General features: G+C 39.3%; 1 protein-coding gene across 4 annotated transcripts in view; it reads right to left on the bottom strand.

Moving 5' to 3' along the window:
- The window catches only part of FOCAD (focadhesin), a 310037-nt gene that overhangs the window by 211290 nt on the left and 80185 nt on the right, over positions 1 to 18562 (bottom strand). For all 4 annotated transcript variants that reach the window (XM_034987916.1, XM_034987918.1, XM_034987917.1 and 1 more), the window contains 4 exons: positions 16716 to 16920; positions 13144 to 13350; positions 5359 to 5446; positions 1470 to 1672 (listed from right to left, as the gene is read on the bottom strand). In XM_034987916.1, the coding sequence (XP_034843807.1) occupies positions 1470 to 1672; positions 5359 to 5446; positions 13144 to 13350; positions 16716 to 16920 (703 nt within the window). The remainder of the gene's footprint in view (positions 1 to 1469; positions 1673 to 5358; positions 5447 to 13143; positions 13351 to 16715; positions 16921 to 18562) is intronic.

Consider the following 18562-nt stretch of genomic DNA (forward strand, 5'->3'; position numbering starts at 1 on the left):
AAGAATTCCTCATATCAGTGAGATCATATGATACATGTCTTTCTCTGTTTGACTTATTTCACTCAACATAATACCCTCCAGTTCCATCCACGTCGTTGCAAATCAGTGCCTGTATTTTTGTTGCTAGCACATTTAACAACACACGATTAGATGCATGCCTGCTTTTGCAGATGAAACGACTGGCTCTCGCCTGCATTTATATACTATCTTTCTCCATGGAGACATAAGATGTTTCACCAGTTTTACTGCTTTAATGCTCATTCAATCCCCATCAAATTCATAGCTGGGAAAGTAATACTACATTTTACTGAAGGCAATACTCAAATGCCAAAAGAGAAAATGTCTAACCAACGTGGGCCCAGAACCCAGCCACTAACCAGACGTTGACAATACTTTTACATTATCATGACAGAAACGGTGAGACAGACAAAGCCGACTGAGGTCTGTGTAGCAAGGGGAACAGGGATGCAGCGTGAGAGACCGGCAGTCTTCCAAGTGAAGGCAGCAATGGAGGGGACCACGCAGGATACATCAAGAGCCATTTTGCCAAGGAAAATGGCCTAAGGTGCCACATATTAAAAAATCAAGTCTTAGGTCTCACAGATCCCAGAATTTTCAGGCATTTGAGGAGATTTCCCACCTTGGATTGTCCCAGATGTAACAACATGCTGCATAAAATGCTAAATTAAAGAATATGATAAGAAAAAAGGATTCCTTGCTCAAATGTGTTGGGAGGAGCAACAGGTTAAACAGAACTAGTTCCTTTTCTGCAGGATTTCTCAGGACCTTTAACAACTAATATCAGAAAACTCAAAGAAAGGGACGCCTGGGTGGCACAGTCAGTTGAGCGTCTGCCTTCGGCTCAGGTCATGATCCCGGGGTCCTGGGGTCGAGCCCCACATCGGGCTCCCTGCCCAGTGGGGAGCCTGCTTCTCCCGCTCCCTCTGCCTGGCGCTGTGCCTACTTGTGCTTGCACTCTCTCTCTCTCTGATAGATCAAAATCTTAAAAAAAAAAAAATTTCTTTTAAGAAAACTCAAAGAGGAAAAAGATTATACAGTATTTCCAAAACTTATTTTACACTCCCCTCTCACAGTCCAGAAGAATATACTAATAGCTACATCACTGCCTGACAGAATGGTAAAGTTCAAGGGGAGGAGTTTAAACCCAAACATACTTCATCTGGAGGTGAGATTATCTGCACGAACAGCAGTCCCACATTTACCACTTCGCCTTTATTTAAGAGAAACAAGGGCGCCTGGGTGGCTCAGTTGGTCAAGCGGCTGCCTTCGGCTCAGGTCATGATCCCAGCGTCCTGGGATCGAGTCCCGCGTCGGCCTCCTTGCTCCGCAGGGAGTCTGCTGCTCCCTCTGCCCCTCCTCCCACACGGTCTCTCAATCGCTCTCTCTCTCAAATAAATAAACAAAATCTTTAAAAAAATAAATAAGAGAAACAAGGCTGAACTCATTACCTCTTGGTGGTCGTCTCTGTAGGACTCCTGCTGTACCATTTCCAAAAGGTTCAAAGCCAACTGTTGCCTCGAAGGACCTTCTTCATGCATGGATATACAGTCTTCCAAGGCAGTAGAAGACAATATCTGCAGAACTGGCATCACTAGCACCCAGGATGACCTTGGAATTTTCTGACCCCCAGCAACAGAGAGGAGCTTCAAAGCTATTCATCAAAACAACAATTCACATTTAAAAAATTACTACCACAATCCAACCAAGTGCTACTTTGTTTAAGAGTGATATGCAAAAAGTTTTCTTACCCCTTTACAACTGGGTCAGACACATAACTAAGAGAATGGATCTTATCCTTTTAGAAAGGAACATAAAAATTAACGATTATCTAAAACAAGCTGTTAATTTATGTTCCTGATAACTTCAGGATACTCTTAGAGCAAATACATACCATAAAGTATAAACCAACTCTCTAAGTAAATATGACTTTCTTTAAAATACAGTTCAGCTGGGGCACCTGAGTAGCTCAGTCAGTTGAGCATCCGACTCTTGGTTTCGGCTCAGGTCGTGATTTTAGGGTCCTGAGATCAAGCCCCACATCAGGCTCCATGCTCAGTGTGGGGTCTGCTTGAGATTCTCTCCCTCTCCCTCTGCCCTTCCCCTTCTACCCCTCCCACACACACACTTGCATTCTCTCTTTCTCTCTAAAATAAATAAATAATATCTTTAAAAATAAATAAAATACAATTCAACTGTTGTCCTTATATTGTCCAGTCCTTCCACTGCTCTCAACAGAGCCAAAAGACCTGAGTTCCTGATCAGTGGATTTGAAGACCAATGTGCATGCTTCCCTTATAAACCCAGGTGAGAATTATATTGAGATGCATTAGTAAATGAGGTGAAGCAGGGATGTCCTTCACAGTAATTGCTGTGTGTAGGAAAAGTCTCAGAGTCCATAACCAGCAACAATCAAACCCATTTTCATAAATGATTCTTTTTTTAACATGGACACTCGACTTACACATCAGAAACACACACACAAATGTGTGATACCTTACTCACATATATAATCTCCCCCAGACCATTAACAGAATGAGTTAAAGCAGAAATATATTTTTCACAATTATCTGAACCCTAATTTACCAAAAGATGTTATTCACAGGCTTCTGAGCTAGATTATCAATCAATTTCCCCACAACACCAAAAAAAGTCTACAAGTTTTAAGTCATCTCAGTGAGTTGCCAATATTTTCTTTTCATCTTTTGGAAGTCAAACCTGAACATGGTATGAAGTACAAACACCTGTTACTCTAACACTGCTAATTGACCTTTTCTGCCAAAATATTAGTCTTTTTTTTAATTAAGTTTTAAAAATACGGAACCCTCACAAATGTGCATGTATCTTCGTACAGGGGGCACGCAAATGTTTTCTGTATCATTCCAATCGAAATGTTAGTCTTAATCCATAATTGTCCCTGGGAGATTATGAAAATCCATTATCTTTAATAAAACAGGAAATGTACACATTTCTGTCTTTATTATAAATCTTCCAGACATTTTTATAAATTGCTATTTACAATCAAGGCTAGTGTTAATAATTAAGAAGCATAACATTGTATTAATGCTGTGCATTTGTCAAATTTGAAATCATCAATATCTTCTTGGTTATCCTATTTGAACACTCTTTCCCAATATACTAAACAGCCGATCTTCCCTACTTTTCAACATAACATACTGGATGATAGAAATGCTCTACGACTAGACTGTAGTGATGGTTGCACAACTTTGTAAATTCACTTCTTAAAAAAAGCCACTTTATTGTACACTTAAAAATGGTAAACTTTATGGTAATTAAACTATACCTCAATAAAGCTGTTTATTTTTTTTATTTTATTTTAAAGATTTTTATTTATTTATTTGACAGAGAGAGACACAGCAAGAGAGGGATCACAAGCAGGGAGAGTGTGAGAGGGAGAAGCAGGCTTCCCTCCGAGCAGGGAGCCCTATGCGGGGCTCGATCCCAGGACCCCAGGACCATGACCCGAGCCGAAGGCAGACGCCCAACGACCGAGCCACCCAGGCGCCCCTCAATAAAACTGTTTAAAAAAGAAAACAAAACCCTGGCTGTCAGTGGATGGAACTGGAAGGTATTATGTTAAGCAAAATAAGTCAATCAGAGAAAGACAATTATCATTTGATCTCACTGATGTGTGGAATTTAAGAAACAAATCAGAGGATCATAGGGGAAGAGAGGAAAAAATAAAACAAGATGAAACCAGAGAGGGAGACAAACCATAAGAGACTCTTAATCATAGGAAACAAACTGAGGGTTGCTGGAGGGGAGGAGGGTGGGAGGGATGGGGTGGCTGGGTGATGGATATTAAGGAGGGCATGTGATGTAATGAGCACTGGGTGTTATATAAGACTGATGAATCCCTGGCCTCTACCTTGGAAACCAATAATACACTATGTTAATTAATTGAATTTAAATTAAAAAATAGAAGAGGAAAAAAAAACCACCACCACCTATGGCTGTCAGAAGTACCAACCCTGGCAAATTATACCTCTGGGAAGATGCCATGTGCACCGCTAGGAGAACAACATCATCAACAAAAAAGGCAAAAGCAGTTCAGAAAGAGCCTCAGGAGGAGGGCACAAATGAGCACAAGGCCAATAGACAAAAAGAGTGCAGGAAGCCAAGGGCCCCCTCTGCGTGCTACAGCCATTCTTAAGACAGACTGTAAGTGGAAAAGGAATTCACCCTCAAAATCATGATGAATTAAAAGGCCCACAATGAGCTACACAATCAGTATCTACCTCTTTAAGCACTTTAAAATGAGAGTGGGGATGTACTGGCAGATCATGGCACCATGCAACAATTTATTTTAATTTTTGTTTTTTTTATTAACATATAATGTATTATTTGTTTTAGGGGTACAGGTCTGTGATTCATCAGTCTTACACAATTCACAGCGCTCACCATAGCACATACCCTCCCCAGTGTCCATCCCCCAGCCACCCCATTCCTCCCACTCCCCACCACCACTCCACCAACCCTATTTGTTTCCTGAGATTAAGAGTCTCTTGGGGCACCTGGGTGGCTCAGTCATTAAGCGTCTGCTTCGGCTCAGGTCATGATCCCAGGGTCCTGGGATGGAGACCTGAATCGGGCTCCCTGCTCAGAGGGAAGCCTGCTTCTCCCTCTCCCACTCCCCCTGCTTGTATTCCCTCTCTCGCTGTCAAATAAATAAAATCTTTAAAAAAAAAAACCTCTTATAGTTTGTCTCCCTCTCTGGTTTCGCCGTTTTATTTTTCCCTCCCTTCCCCTATGATCCTCTGCCTTGTTTCTCATATTCCACATGTCAGTGAGATCATATGATAATTGTCTTTCTCTGATGGACTTATTTCGCTTAGCATAATACCCTCTAGTTCCATCCACGTTGTTGCAAATGGCAAGATTTCATTTTTTTTTGATGGCACCATGCAACATAATTTAGACAGATCCTCCATTACTATATAGATGTTACCCAGAGTAAAGAGACGCATCATTAGCATAAAAGCTGCATTTTAAAGGTGTGACTTGGTTGCCATCGGCCAGACCTATCAACTTGATTTTATACTGTATTTTTAAATGGAACATTTTTACCCTCCTTTAGTCCCATTCTTCACTCTTAGGACAGCCAAGATACTTGGTAAATTATGGTATATGGAGCCTTTGCACAAAACACCTTGTCGGTAAGAAAAACAAAGTTCTATTTCAGAATGATTAATTAGGAAAATTCTAGAAAACTCAAAGTATACAGGACTTTCTAGGATAGCATAATATGTAGCTCAAGAGACTCCTGCCAACACTTATGTTCTAGTTACATTTTACTCTTGTGAGGCTATTTTTATTTACCTAGACTTAGGATTGGTTTCTGCTGACTTGCTGGAGTCTGTAGCAGAAGTAAAGCTATTCCAATCGTGACCAGTTCAACAGGAAAATCCTAAAACAAAAACAAGAAAGGAGTTGAAGAAGTTCCCAGAGCCATGGCTTTTAGTAACATGTATCCAGGAAGAGTATATTTAACATGAAAGATCATCAACCTACCGTACAAAGTTATTTACAATAAGCCAGCTCTGTTCCAGGAAGGATGGTGACTCCACAGCAATCACACAGCAAAAACACAAAATGTTGTCATATCTGGTCGAAGAGCAGGGGCTATACACCAAATTAATTTAAAGAGAAAATGCCTGGGCACATGGGTGGCTCAGTTGGTTAAGCGACTGCCTTCGGCTCAGGTCATGGTCCCAGGGTCCTGGGATCAAGCCCTGCACCGGGCTCCCTGTTCCACGGGGAATCTGCTTCTCCCTGTGCCCCTCCCCCTCACTCATTTTCTCTCTCTCTCTCTCTCTCTCTCCCCCCCCGCTCAAATAAATAAAATCTTTAAAAAGAAAATTAAAAAGAATATACCTTAATAGAACAAACAGACTGACAAGTATTCAAAAACAATCTTTCAAATTAGTGAAAAACTACCTGAAATACTAAAAGAATACTTCATTTCTGAAAAGTAGATCAACTGTCTAATCACCTAATACAGGCATGATTCATCTATATAATGTACATAAAGAACTACACTTAATGATTTTAATAAATCATATTATTTTGGGGTGCCTGGGTGGCTCAGTCGATTAAGCATCCCACTCTTGGTTTCAGCTCAGGTTATGATCTCTGGGTGCGGAGATCGAGCCCCATGTTGGGCTCCACCCTCAGTGGGGAGTCTTATTTCCCTCTCCCTCTGCCCCTCCCCACCCTGCTTGCTCAAGCGTGCCCTCTCTCTGAAATAAATAAATCTTCAAAAATAAAAATAAATAAATCATGTTATTTTAATAAAAGAAACAGTAATACCCAAGGAGGCAGAGATTTTTTTTTAAATTACAGTAATCTATTAAGCATATTTAAATGTAACAAAGCAATAACCACAGAAACTGAAAATCATTATTTTTCACCAAGTGTATCAATGAAATGAAAAAGTAAAACGGATGTGAATATTAAGTTCTAATAAGTAAATTACAAGAGATACAAGATGTTATTTGAGCCTTCTAAATAAAGAAAACATTAACATATTCTGTAACTAAAGAAAAAAGGTCCAATACACTTTGCTAAAATTACTTCATTCTGAAATTTTACACACGCAACTGCAGAGCAGAAGTATCTATGAATCAGAGGGTGGGCAAGAAAAAAAAAGAAAGAAACGTTAGGTAGAGCCACATGTTAAAAAAAACACTTGGAGAAAACAAACTAGTCTGACAAACTCAGAAGTTACAATCTTGGAGGTGCTACTAACTTTGGCACAAATAAATATAAAATAAATACAGAGCTACATCTCAGTTTTACCATTTAAAAAGTGAAAACAAACAGCAAACTCTTCCCAAGTGCTTGTTTATGGACTTTTAAAAACCAGCAAAAGAAGAAAATTAAATAATTTTAATGGAATATTTTCTAATTTGTGTCTTTGAGCCTATACCTGCTCAGTGCTTTGAAATTTAGTTGAGAACAACAAAGCAACAGCTATTTGAGGACAATCAATGCATTTTTGAAACCAATACACTTACTATATATACCACCACACCACTCTTTGCCATGATCGTTTCCTAAATTTCATTTCATATTCTGCATATCCATTTAAAAAAGGAAGAAAATGCAGCAAGGTCATTTAAATTTCAAATTTCCTGGCTACCAAGATCAGAGACAAATGAAAGTATGACTTTATACTAAGGCTACACTCGAAAACCTTTTTCACACAAGCTATCACTGCAAGGGCCACAAAGTAGCATTTTGGGGTTCTGATCTGTACTAGGAACATGCTAAGTGGATGGAACTTTTTCTTTTGAGAGAGAGAGAGTATGCGGGGGTGGGGCAGAGGGAGAAAGAGACTCTCAAGCAGGCTCCATGCCCAGCACAGAGCCTGATGCAAGGCTCAATCTCATGACCTCGAGATCATGACTGAGCAGAAATCAAGAGTCAGATGCTTAACTGACTGGGCCACCTAAGGGCCCCTAAGTGGATGGAACTTAAAGGTGGGAAGGACCAAGTGAAAATGGCATTCTCCAAGAAGGGGGACACTGGCCTGTTCAGAATGGAGGGTGAAAGGAAATGACCTAGAGAGCAAGGCATCAAAATGAAGGAATAGTAGGGGATTACACTAAATCAGCTTAAGTTGCTTACAGTTCTGAGAAGTTTATTGTTTGATTGATTTTTAATGGAGACCAAATAACAGTAGCACTTCATGATGTCTTTTAATAAAAGACTGTGTTAAACATCTCATATGCCATTTGTAACCCTATACATATTGCTACTGTAACTTGTGCTTTTTCTGCCCCAGACCAGTGAAAGATCAGAGGACAGGACAGTTAAAGCCCCACAGGGGCTTGACAAATTGACAAGAGAAGCCCATGGATAAATGCTTCCCTCCTTCATCTGGATCCTTCTGAAGGGTTCTGAGACATATTTCATAACACTTCTCAGAATATTCTGTGCGATCAAGCAATTGGTTGTTCATAGCACTGGGCAACATGGTAATATCTGCATTACCTCTCCCATTACCAGCATTTCACGCTTCGTGTCCCTTTCCCACTTGCTTCCTGGCATCGCCCTTGCAGATAAACTCCTGTTGCATAAACCTTGGCTTTTGTGGAAACACTGGCTCTGCTCTTGACATTACGGAAACTCGGGGACTACTTCTGGAGGAACCCAGGCTAATTCAGAGCCTATCTGGAGCAAGGAAGTAAAATACAAAAGAGGAGGAAATGCCTTTACACTGGGCCACAGATGTCACAGGACTTTTGATAACAGCAAACCTTGGAGTCCACACTTCCTGTCCTCAATTCCAATGAAAGACTGTCATGCGCACCACCAATGATGCAGGCACTAGGTACTTAGACACACACAGTGAAGAAAGGTGAGTGGAACAGAGTCAGCTGATGGCGAGGTCTTCGAGAGCACGGGGTCCTGGCCTTCCCAGTGCTTCCCCAGTGTTTAGCTCTTGCTTCCCTTTGACAGCTACCCAGTCTCCTCACAATCAGTATCATTTTTTGCCTAACTTTGCTGATAAGAGTAATGCAAAGGACCTTGGGTTATAACCACTCAAATAGAGCTAAAAATAACTCAACCAAGACTAAATCCACTGCAACTAATATAGCATAAGGAATGCATCCATTTTCACAATGCAAGGAAACATCTCCAATAGAAGAATATAAAAATAACAAAGGGGAAAAGAAAAGTTAATGTTAATATTTGAAGTGCATATCCAGCTGGTAAACTCAGTGATATAGGAAAGATATAGCCCTAGCCTAGGTAATAAGAATGTCTTTTTTTTTTAAAGATTTTTTTACTCATTTATTTAGGACAGAGAGAGAGATCACGGGCAGGGAGGAGGAGTAGAGGGAAAAGCAGATTCCCCACTGAGCAGGGAGCCTGATGCTGCACTCGATCCCAGGACCCTGGGATCATGACCTGAGCTGAAGGAAGACGCTTAACCACCTGAGCCACCAGGCGCCCCTAAAGATTTTTTTTTAATTTGAGAGAGAGAAATGGAGCGGGGGAGGGGCAGACTCCTTGCTGAGCAGGGAGCCCCACTCAGGGCTTGATCTGGGATTCCAGGATCATCGTGATCTGAGCCGAAGGCAGACGCTTAACTGACTGAGCCACCCAGGTGCCCCAGTAATAAGAATGTCTTATTCTACTTTATTTTGTTTCAAATTACAGTGCATGTAGCCCTAAAGGAGATAGGTTTGCAAATTAGTTTTCCTAGGCTTTTTTTTCTTTCTTATTTTTTGGTTAAACCTCAGAAACACTGGGCCAGAGGTGGGGGTAAAAAATTACAAAACACAAGTATTTTAATAGTTCTATTCATATTTACTTCCTTCTAAATTGTTAAATATTGAGCAAAAGGAAGACACTATAAATATGACTTTCACAGGCATCACTATTGTTCTAAATTATAATATTGTGTAATTCCACAGGCCAATACCCCTAATGAACACATGTGCAAAATTCAACAAAGTATTAGCAAACCTAATACAACTGTTTATTGAAAGGATCATGTATCATAATCAAGTGGGATTTATTCTAGGGATGCAAGGATGGTTCAACAACTGCAAATCAACATGATACATCACCTTCACAGAACGAAGACTAAAAATCATATGATCACCTCAATATATGCAGAAAAAGCATCTGACAAAACTCAACAATCATTTATGATAAGAACTCTCAAAAAGGTGGGTAGAGAGGGAACATACTTCAACATATTATAGGATATATATGAGAAACCCACACCTAAAATCATACTCTATGGTGAAAGCTAAAAGCTTTCTCTAAGATCAGAAACAAGACAAGTATGTCACTGTCACTACTTTATTCAACACAGTATAGGAAATCACAGCCACGGCAATTAGGCAAAAAAAAGTGACAAAAGACATCCAAATTAAAAAAAAAGAAAACTGTTAGTATTTGCTGAAAACTATTACAATAAGTGAATTCAGTAAAGTTGCAGGATATAAAAAGCAATATACAGAAATCTGTTGTGTTTCTATACACTAATACTAAACTATCAGAATGAGAAAATTAAAAAAAAAAAAACCATATACAATTGTATAAAAAAAAAAAATACACAGGAATAAATTTAACCAAGGAGGGCGAAGACCTATACTCTGAAAACAATAAGGCACTGATGAAAGAAACTGAAGAAGACACAAATAAATGGAAAGATATTCCATACTATTAAAATGTCCCTAACACCCAGAACAATCTAAAGATTCAGTGCAATCCCTATCAAAATGCCAATGGAATTTTTCACAGAACTAGAACAAATAATCCTAAAATTTGTATGGAACCATAAAAGACCTCAAATAGCCAAGGTAATCGTAAGAAAGCTGGAGGAGGTCTCACACTTCCAGATTCCAAATTATACTACAAAGCTATAGTGATCAAAACTGTATGGTACAGACACAAAAACAGACACATTGATCAACGGAACGGAACAGAGAGCTCAGAAATAAACCCGTGCTTACATGGACAATAAATCTTCAACAAAAAAAGGCAAGAATATACAATGGGGGAAGGACAATCTCCCGATAAATCGTGTTGGGAAAACTGGACAGCTACATGCAAAAGAATGAAACCAGACCATGGCATTACACCATACACAAAAATAAAATCAAAATGGATTAAAGCCTGAAACCATAAAATTCCTAGAAGAAAACACAGGTAGTAAGCAATCCGATGTTGGTCTTAGCAGTATTTTTTCAATGTCTCCTCAGACAAGAACAACAAAAGCAAAAACAAACAAATGAGACTGCATCAAAACAAAAAACTTTTGCACAGCAAAGGAAATTATTAACAAAATGAAAAAGCAACCTACAGAATGGGAGAAGATATTTGCTAATGACATATCTGATGAGGGGTTAACATCCAAAATGTAAAAAGAACGGTATTTTTACATGTTTTCCAAATCTTATCTATAAAATATATACAGCATATATTATATATCAATAGGTATGATTATATACAATAAATATACATCTGAATAGGCATTTAATCTATACTGATTATCATGTTATATATAACATGTTATATACTAGAGCTAACAGATTATATAACAGAGATAACAGATATATAACTACATAATATATATCATATATTACTATTACACATAATAATATATAACACCAATATATCATGATATAATATATAATATTACCTACAATGTCCCAGCAGATGTAAAACCATGCTAATCACAAGACTGACAAATTGACAAATGACTTAGTTGAGCCTTCCTTGGCTCCCACTTCCCATTAAAATTTACATTCAGTTTCTGTTTCCCACCTACCATTTACTCCTTTATTCTGATTTGGTTCTCACCACCGTCCCTCCACTGAAACTGCTTCCTCTAAGGTAAACAATAAACTTCTACTTATTGCACCCTAAGAGTTCTTTCCATACCTTACTTTAAACACTCTCTCCATGACGCTGTTGACCATTCTCCTTTCTGAGACATTCCTTTCCCTGATTTTCATATCCTCGGTCTCTTCTGTTTATCATACAATCCTTCTGGCCACACTTTCTCCTCATTTTCAGTACACTCTAGCCCCTCGAGTTCCATGAAAACCCATGTAATGTAATCCCATGGGTAAAACTCCCACCTCGAAGTAGAGGTCTACAAATCTATACCTTTAGCCTAAGCTTCTATCGTGAATTTTAAAAGCACATATCCAACTATCCACGATCCATACACACCTCAAACCAAGCATATCTAAAACCAAATTTATCCTCTTCCCTCCAATATCAGCTACCATTTCTCAAAGTGAAGGGCATCCTCCAGTTGCTCAAGAGACAGTGGAGACTCTGCCAAGGAACCTCTCCTTGACCATCTAATCAGCCACAAAGCCCTGTTGATTTCATCTCCTCCCTCTCTCTTTTCCCACTCTCTTTTCCACCCTCTTCTACTCTTTCCTATTCTCTTCCCCTAATTAGTCCCTTGCTATGGACTGAACTGTGCCTCTGCCACACAAATACATATGTTGAAGACCTAACTACCAACCTGACCACATTTGGAGCATAGAAGTAATTAAAAAATTAAATGAGGTCATAACAACGGGGCCAAAACCCAGTAAGATTAGTGTTCTTTTAGAAAGAAATAATAGCTCTCTCTTGCTCTCTCCCCATGCTGTGAGAACACAGCAAGGAGGCAGCTATCTATAAGCCAAGAAGAGATCCCTCACCAGAATCCAGTTGGTCAGCACCCGTTCTTTGACTTCCTAGTCTCCAGATGTGTGAAAAATACATTTGTGTTGTTTAAGCCACGCACACTGTGGTAGTTTAAGACCAGACCCGCAGCGTAAGACATGCCTCCTCACTTCCTGCCCTAGTAGTGTAGCCCTGCTCTAAAACCTCCTCCAATCTCCTACAACGGTCTTTCATATACAAAAATCTGAGGGCACCTCTATGCAGAAAGGTCTTCAATAGCATGCCATTGCCTAGAAGATAAAATCGTAAACTCATTCATGTGGCAGGCAAGACCTTTTGTGGTAGACCAGCCTTATCGCCTACACCTTCATCTGTCAACAATATGGCAGATGTTGTCTCCTGAACACGTCCTGCCTGCTCTGCTTGCTCATGTGTCTGTTTGAGCACATGCTATTCCACAACTGGAATGCCCCCCAACATCTGGTTTGAATCAGGCAAACTCCTAGGCAGACCTCCTCAAATCAGAACTCATGCCCAACTTCCCTTAACCTGTACTCCCGCTGCCCTTTACATACACTCCCATAGAAGCATTCACCTTATTGGACGCCAGTTACTTAAATTATTTATGTGCATGTCTGGAAGTCTCTTGAGGTCACAGGAAGTGTCTTTTTATGTATGTATTCTATAGGGTCTGGCATATAATAGGTGTTCGAGACTTGCGTTCTACACACATAAATGGGAAAAAAAATGCCCCAGTGGTAGAGCCTTAACTTGTGCTCCAAATGTAATGACTTGTTTTTATAACAGATGACAATAGTAGTACATTAAGAGTATGATCTCATGGTATTTGATCAAAACACCTTTGATATCAATGAAGTAAAAGAGCACACGCCCCCTGCTGCTGAAAGACCCAATTAAGAGAACTGACGTGTTAAAATCTCGTATTCTCCTCACCTCCTTCAGAAGTTCAACACTGTGCTCTAAAAGGTGAATTAAAGATGAGCATTCCCCAGTTATTGTTAAGCTGACTTCGCAGACACACAGCAGCTGAAGGGTCAGCTGGATAAGCTGAATTTTCCAGAAAACGGGATGACGCAGAAGGCTTAAATATACTTCCTCAATAAACAGCATCACTTCTGTTGTCTGGATCAAATCTTTTACCTGTTTAAAAAAAGTCATTACATGATATTAAAATAATATACAAAACAAAGGATAATTTTAAACTATGTAAGAAGTATTAACAATCTTTTTTTTCTAAACCTATAAAGACTTAAAGAGATGAAGACATTTACATGACTCAAAGAGAATTAAACCATGTATAAACTCTGCCTTATTTTTGTCACTAACCAAAATACAATTTGCTACCATTTTTGTTACTGCTGGCTGACACAAATTCTTTTCATTTATTTTTCTGACTTCTCTGAGTGCAGATTCGTCTTTAAGACAAAGTACATGACCATGCCAACATGTTGAAGGAAATTAATTAAAGTTGGTTTTGAGCTCTCCAAATGAACTCGCCTTTCAATGATTCCAACACAGTTACCTGGAAGAAAAGGGTTAGCATGTTATTCTAATGTACTACTAAGCCCTTCATCTGGAAGATATTTGCTCAGACAACCTTAACTGACAGCATCATTTCCACACTTGGCAGATGCAATGAAAGACCATATTCAAATGGTAGGGTGTCTTCTCAACAGGCTAATGCATTAGATAGGAAGGACTTGGGTGCTCTTGAAAATCCCAATTCAATTCAAACCCAGCTGTTCCGATCAAAATTCTGGAGTTGGTATTAAGGATATGGTCCTGCTCACAGACTCATTGGCATTTACCAGAAATTACAAACAATGAACCATCTGCTTCAATCAGAAGCCTTGTGTCTGTTAAATTCATCAAGAGGAAAGCCTACAGTTGACCAGCTGTACCTTTCACCAATCGTTACCACCATAATAACCCAAAAGGACTATAAGTTACACAAAGAGAAAAATTAATTCCTCACAAACAGGAGGAAAAAAGATATTAAAAGATCAAGAGAGAAGAGATAGAAAATACTAAGTTATAAAAAAAAATAAATGTGAACCGTCAAGTAGCTAAATTATTTTACTCTTTTGCAAATCTACAGTGGGAAAGGCAAAAGGCCACCAATAAAAGGGATTTATTTTTTTTTTTTTTAAAGACTTTATTTGACAGAGACAGAGAGAAAGAAGGAACACAAGCAGGGGGAGTGGGAGAGGGAGAAACAGGCTTCCCACCGAGCAGGGAGCCCGATGTGGGGCTCGATCCCAGAACTCTGGGATCATGACCTGAGCCGAAGGCAGATGCTTAACGACTGAGCCACCCAGGTGCCGCCAAGAAAAGGGATTTAAAACAAGACAAAGCCTCATGTTTATTGGACAATATATTTCCTTGAATGTATTTTTTGTGTATACTTGAAATTTTCCATAATAAAAAAAAAATTTTTGGACAATTCAGCAAGTTAGCATTACAGGCTCTCTAACTGTTAATATTACCATAATTTTTAGCAATACTTGTGAAGTAATGTTCTATCTTGATGTAGCGACAGATTATGTGCAATGGATAACATGTACAATGATGAGACTCACAATTAAAAAAAAGGAACTGTCTGGACCAAAGTCAACAGTAAAGTTTAAGGCAGGTAAGTAAAAAACAAACAAATACAAATACAAAATGGAAGAGCAACAGGCATGAAAAGAAACTAGAAATTTCATTAACCATCGTTTCATCATGGGTCAATAGGTGGCATGGCTATTTCTAAAATAACACTTTTTTAACTGACGAGATTCTATTCACGTGCACAGTATGGGTCAGACCACAAATACAGGAGCGTATTCAGCTCTAAAAAGAACATTTCATAGTAACACATTCTGAGCGCTACTAAACTAGAGAATTCCTGGCAATGGACAGTTCTGAAAACCCTAGTACAGAAAGTGATGAAGGAAAGAAAGGAGGGAAGGATGGAAAGGAAGAAAGGGAAAGAAGAGAGAAAGAAAGAACACAAAAGAGGATGCAGATGGGCTTTTTTAAAAGCCTATTTTGTTTTGTTCTATGAAGAATGGAAACTAATGGGTAATCTCAGGAAAATGCAGGTCAATTAGAAGCACTTAAAAAAAATGTTGCCTTGCAAAATGGCATGCTTCTTATCACTAAAAATTTAGTCATGGGATGGTTATCTCAGAGTTTAAGAAATACCTGTAATCAATGGGAAAATGGATTACGTTCCCACTAAAAATCTGATGCTCAGATTCTTCATACTCTAATAAAGCCAATTTGTTAAGTGATTACATGTATTTATGTTGCTAGTTCCATTAGTTCCAAATGATGTATCTATCATCTTTTTTTCTTTGCCTATCTCGACTATATTAAGAAGTCACAGATTCCCCAAAATATCTCACAGAGCTCACTTGTAGAAGTTATTTAGGCTTATAAATATAGGTTCATGAGGATGAAGGCAAACATCCACCAAAGAACACAGAACTGGGTAATGCAAGCATGAGGTGGGAAAAGTGTACCCCATTTCAAGATGTTCTGCCTATACATTGTTTTATTGCCCACACAAAGCAAAAGCTTTGGAAAAGCCACAGGAGAATTCATTTTAATTAACTTTTCTCTGCCTTGATTACAGGAAAGTCTATTTATGAGTCACAGAGGAAAGATTCACTCTAGTCACTCTTTGCTAACACAAACTTAAAACAGGTCATCTGTGACCTCAAGTGATCACTGAAAAATATTCACAGATTCCCTCCATCAGCTAAGCAGCATGGCGCTCAGATTCTAGGCAAACGAGAAAGCTCGACGATGAGGAGGACAGCCTGATAAATTAATCACTACACTAACATCACAACCCACTGGCAACTGGCATTTTTTTTTTAAATCTGCAGTTATAGAGACATTAGCTCATACTTATTTCTCCCTTGAACTTCCTAGGCATTCTATCCATACCTGTTAAACATCTTTTACCCATCTACTTCGAATTATGAGAATTTATATACTTGTCTTAACTCCCTTCCTAGACTGTGGGCTTCTCAGGAGCAGGAAACATCAGGGTCACCACGTACGTTGTAAGGAGACATGTGGAAACTGGAATCTAGCCAGCACTCAGCTGGCCAAGCCCTGCATCTCCAGGGCTGTATCTACCCAGAGGCACACCTTTTTCTAATTTGTACAAGATTTTTCTAATCTTGTAACTCTCTTGTGTCTAACACAAAGAGAAACTCAACTCAAAATTCTTTACCCTGAGAAGTCTTCCTTGAACAACAGAAAGTTTGCATTCTTACTGATCCTAAAATGGATTATGTTGACTTATAGGTCTGTGAACTTGGTTAACACGCTACGTGTAAATGTTAAATCTAGATTTGGTTCCTTCCTCATCTCCAAAAGCCAGTGAGCATTCCTGGAACCAGGCTTGTATCGGATTTGCAAATCACATAGTTCTACTCTACGCATGACGGTAACAACCAACAGTTACTGATGCTGCTGTTGTATCAATGAAGGAGGACGAGGGGCCTTACCTGCAAACATGGAACCATGTCACAACACAGCCGAAGTATCTGTTGTTCCAAGACTGATGGTTGTTCTGGGTCACCAGGAACCCCCGGTTGAAGTAAGACTTTGAGCAGCGTTAGTCGCAATTTAGCATATTCTTGCAACTGGGATGGTTCGCAATATAGATACCATAGAAATGGTGCCATTATTTGGATACATGAAACTTCTGACCTGCAAATCATTCATGCATAAGCCAGTCACCAAGTTAAACAGGGTACCAAGCAGTAATTGTCAAACATCAACTTATAGTTCATGACACACTAGGATACCATGGAATGTAACTTGTTTTTGTGATTCTTCAGTTCCACCATGACCTACCTGGATCCATGCCAAGCAAGTCTTTGTGTCCTGGGGAAAATGACAACACCTGGAGCCCACAAGCCAGAAGCCCAGGACTACGAGAACCTCTACTTGCATACTAAAATAGCCTCTGCATCTGCAGGACCAGGCTTTGGTGAACATCAAAATGATCCTAGAACCTTTTTGGAATTGTAGATGTCAGGATGCACTCTTCAGGAATAGGACATGGGCATGCATTTTTGGAAAAACTCTATAGATGAAGTTCTACGTAAAACAAAACCATACAGACATACCAAGAAGCGTATATGAACAGTTAACATTTACTTGTCAAATGGTTAACACATGTGGTGTCCAAGCTATTGCACTTTATGCCTTTCAATTCATGTCATCCTCATCACAACCCTACGAAATAAAATCATCCCGTTACACAGATGCAGAAATGAAAGCAGAGAGGGGTAAAGTAATTTGCCAAGTCCTTCCTCTTAAGCTCTTCCCACTCAAAGGAGGAAGGCTTTACAAATCTTTCTTATATATTTAGATTTCAATACATCTCAGTAACTCCACATCCAAAGTCACTAAAATGCCAGAATGACCCTTGAGGTATATACATTTGATCAGGTCACCAGCTTAAAAGAGTGTGCCCCTTAAGATAAAGTATTTAGTCCAATTCACAAACCTTCCATAATTTAGCCTCTGCTTGTCTTTTCAGCCTCATTTCTTGCTCCCCTCTGCTCTCCACTGAGCTACACTAAATGTCTTTCAGATGTTCGATCAAGTACTCTGAGCTTTCTTCCCATTTGCTGTTTCTTCTACCTAGAACATTCTCTGCTTTCTTCCTTTCCTGTTCCTTCCTCTGCTAATTCCTGTCATCTTCCAGTTCTCTCCTTTAAAATGACTCCCTGAGGGGCTTCCCTAGCCTAAGGCAGATCCCCATTATGTGCTTCCACAGGACAATGAATATATTGTCATTATTTACTTAATATCTCTATCTCGGGCCAGACTATAAGCCAAATGACAGCATGGATTTCTGTTAACTGCTGTTATCACCAAGAATGACATACTAGGCCTCCCAAGAGACTTTCAATCACTAAATTAATCGATTCAATTATACTACATCATAGAGTAGTTTTACAATTAGCATGGATCAGGGCGCCTGGGTGGCTCAGTTGGTTAAGCGACTGCCTTCGGCTCAGGTCATGATCCTGGAGTCCCTGGATCGAGTCCCACATCGGGCTCCCTGCTCAGCAGGGAGTCTGCTTCTCCCTCTCCCGCTCCCCACTCTTGTGCTTGTGCTCTCTCACTCTCTCTCTCAAATAAATAAAATCTTAAAAAAAAAAAAAAAAAAACCAATTAGCATGGATCAGATATCATAATTTTATTTTACTGTTTCATATTTATTATAAATAAGGAATTATTAGGTAAGATACAAAGGTGAACAGGCATTATCTATTCTTTTTTTTTTTTTTAAGATTTTTATTTATTTGACAGAGAGACAGTGAGAGAGGGAACACAA

The sequence above is a fragment of the Mirounga leonina genome, unplaced genomic scaffold, assembly GCF_011800145.1.
Source record: "Mirounga leonina isolate KUSES-001 unplaced genomic scaffold, KU_Mleo_1.0 Mir_447, whole genome shotgun sequence".
Classification (NCBI taxonomy): domain Eukaryota; kingdom Metazoa; phylum Chordata; class Mammalia; order Carnivora; family Phocidae; genus Mirounga; species Mirounga leonina.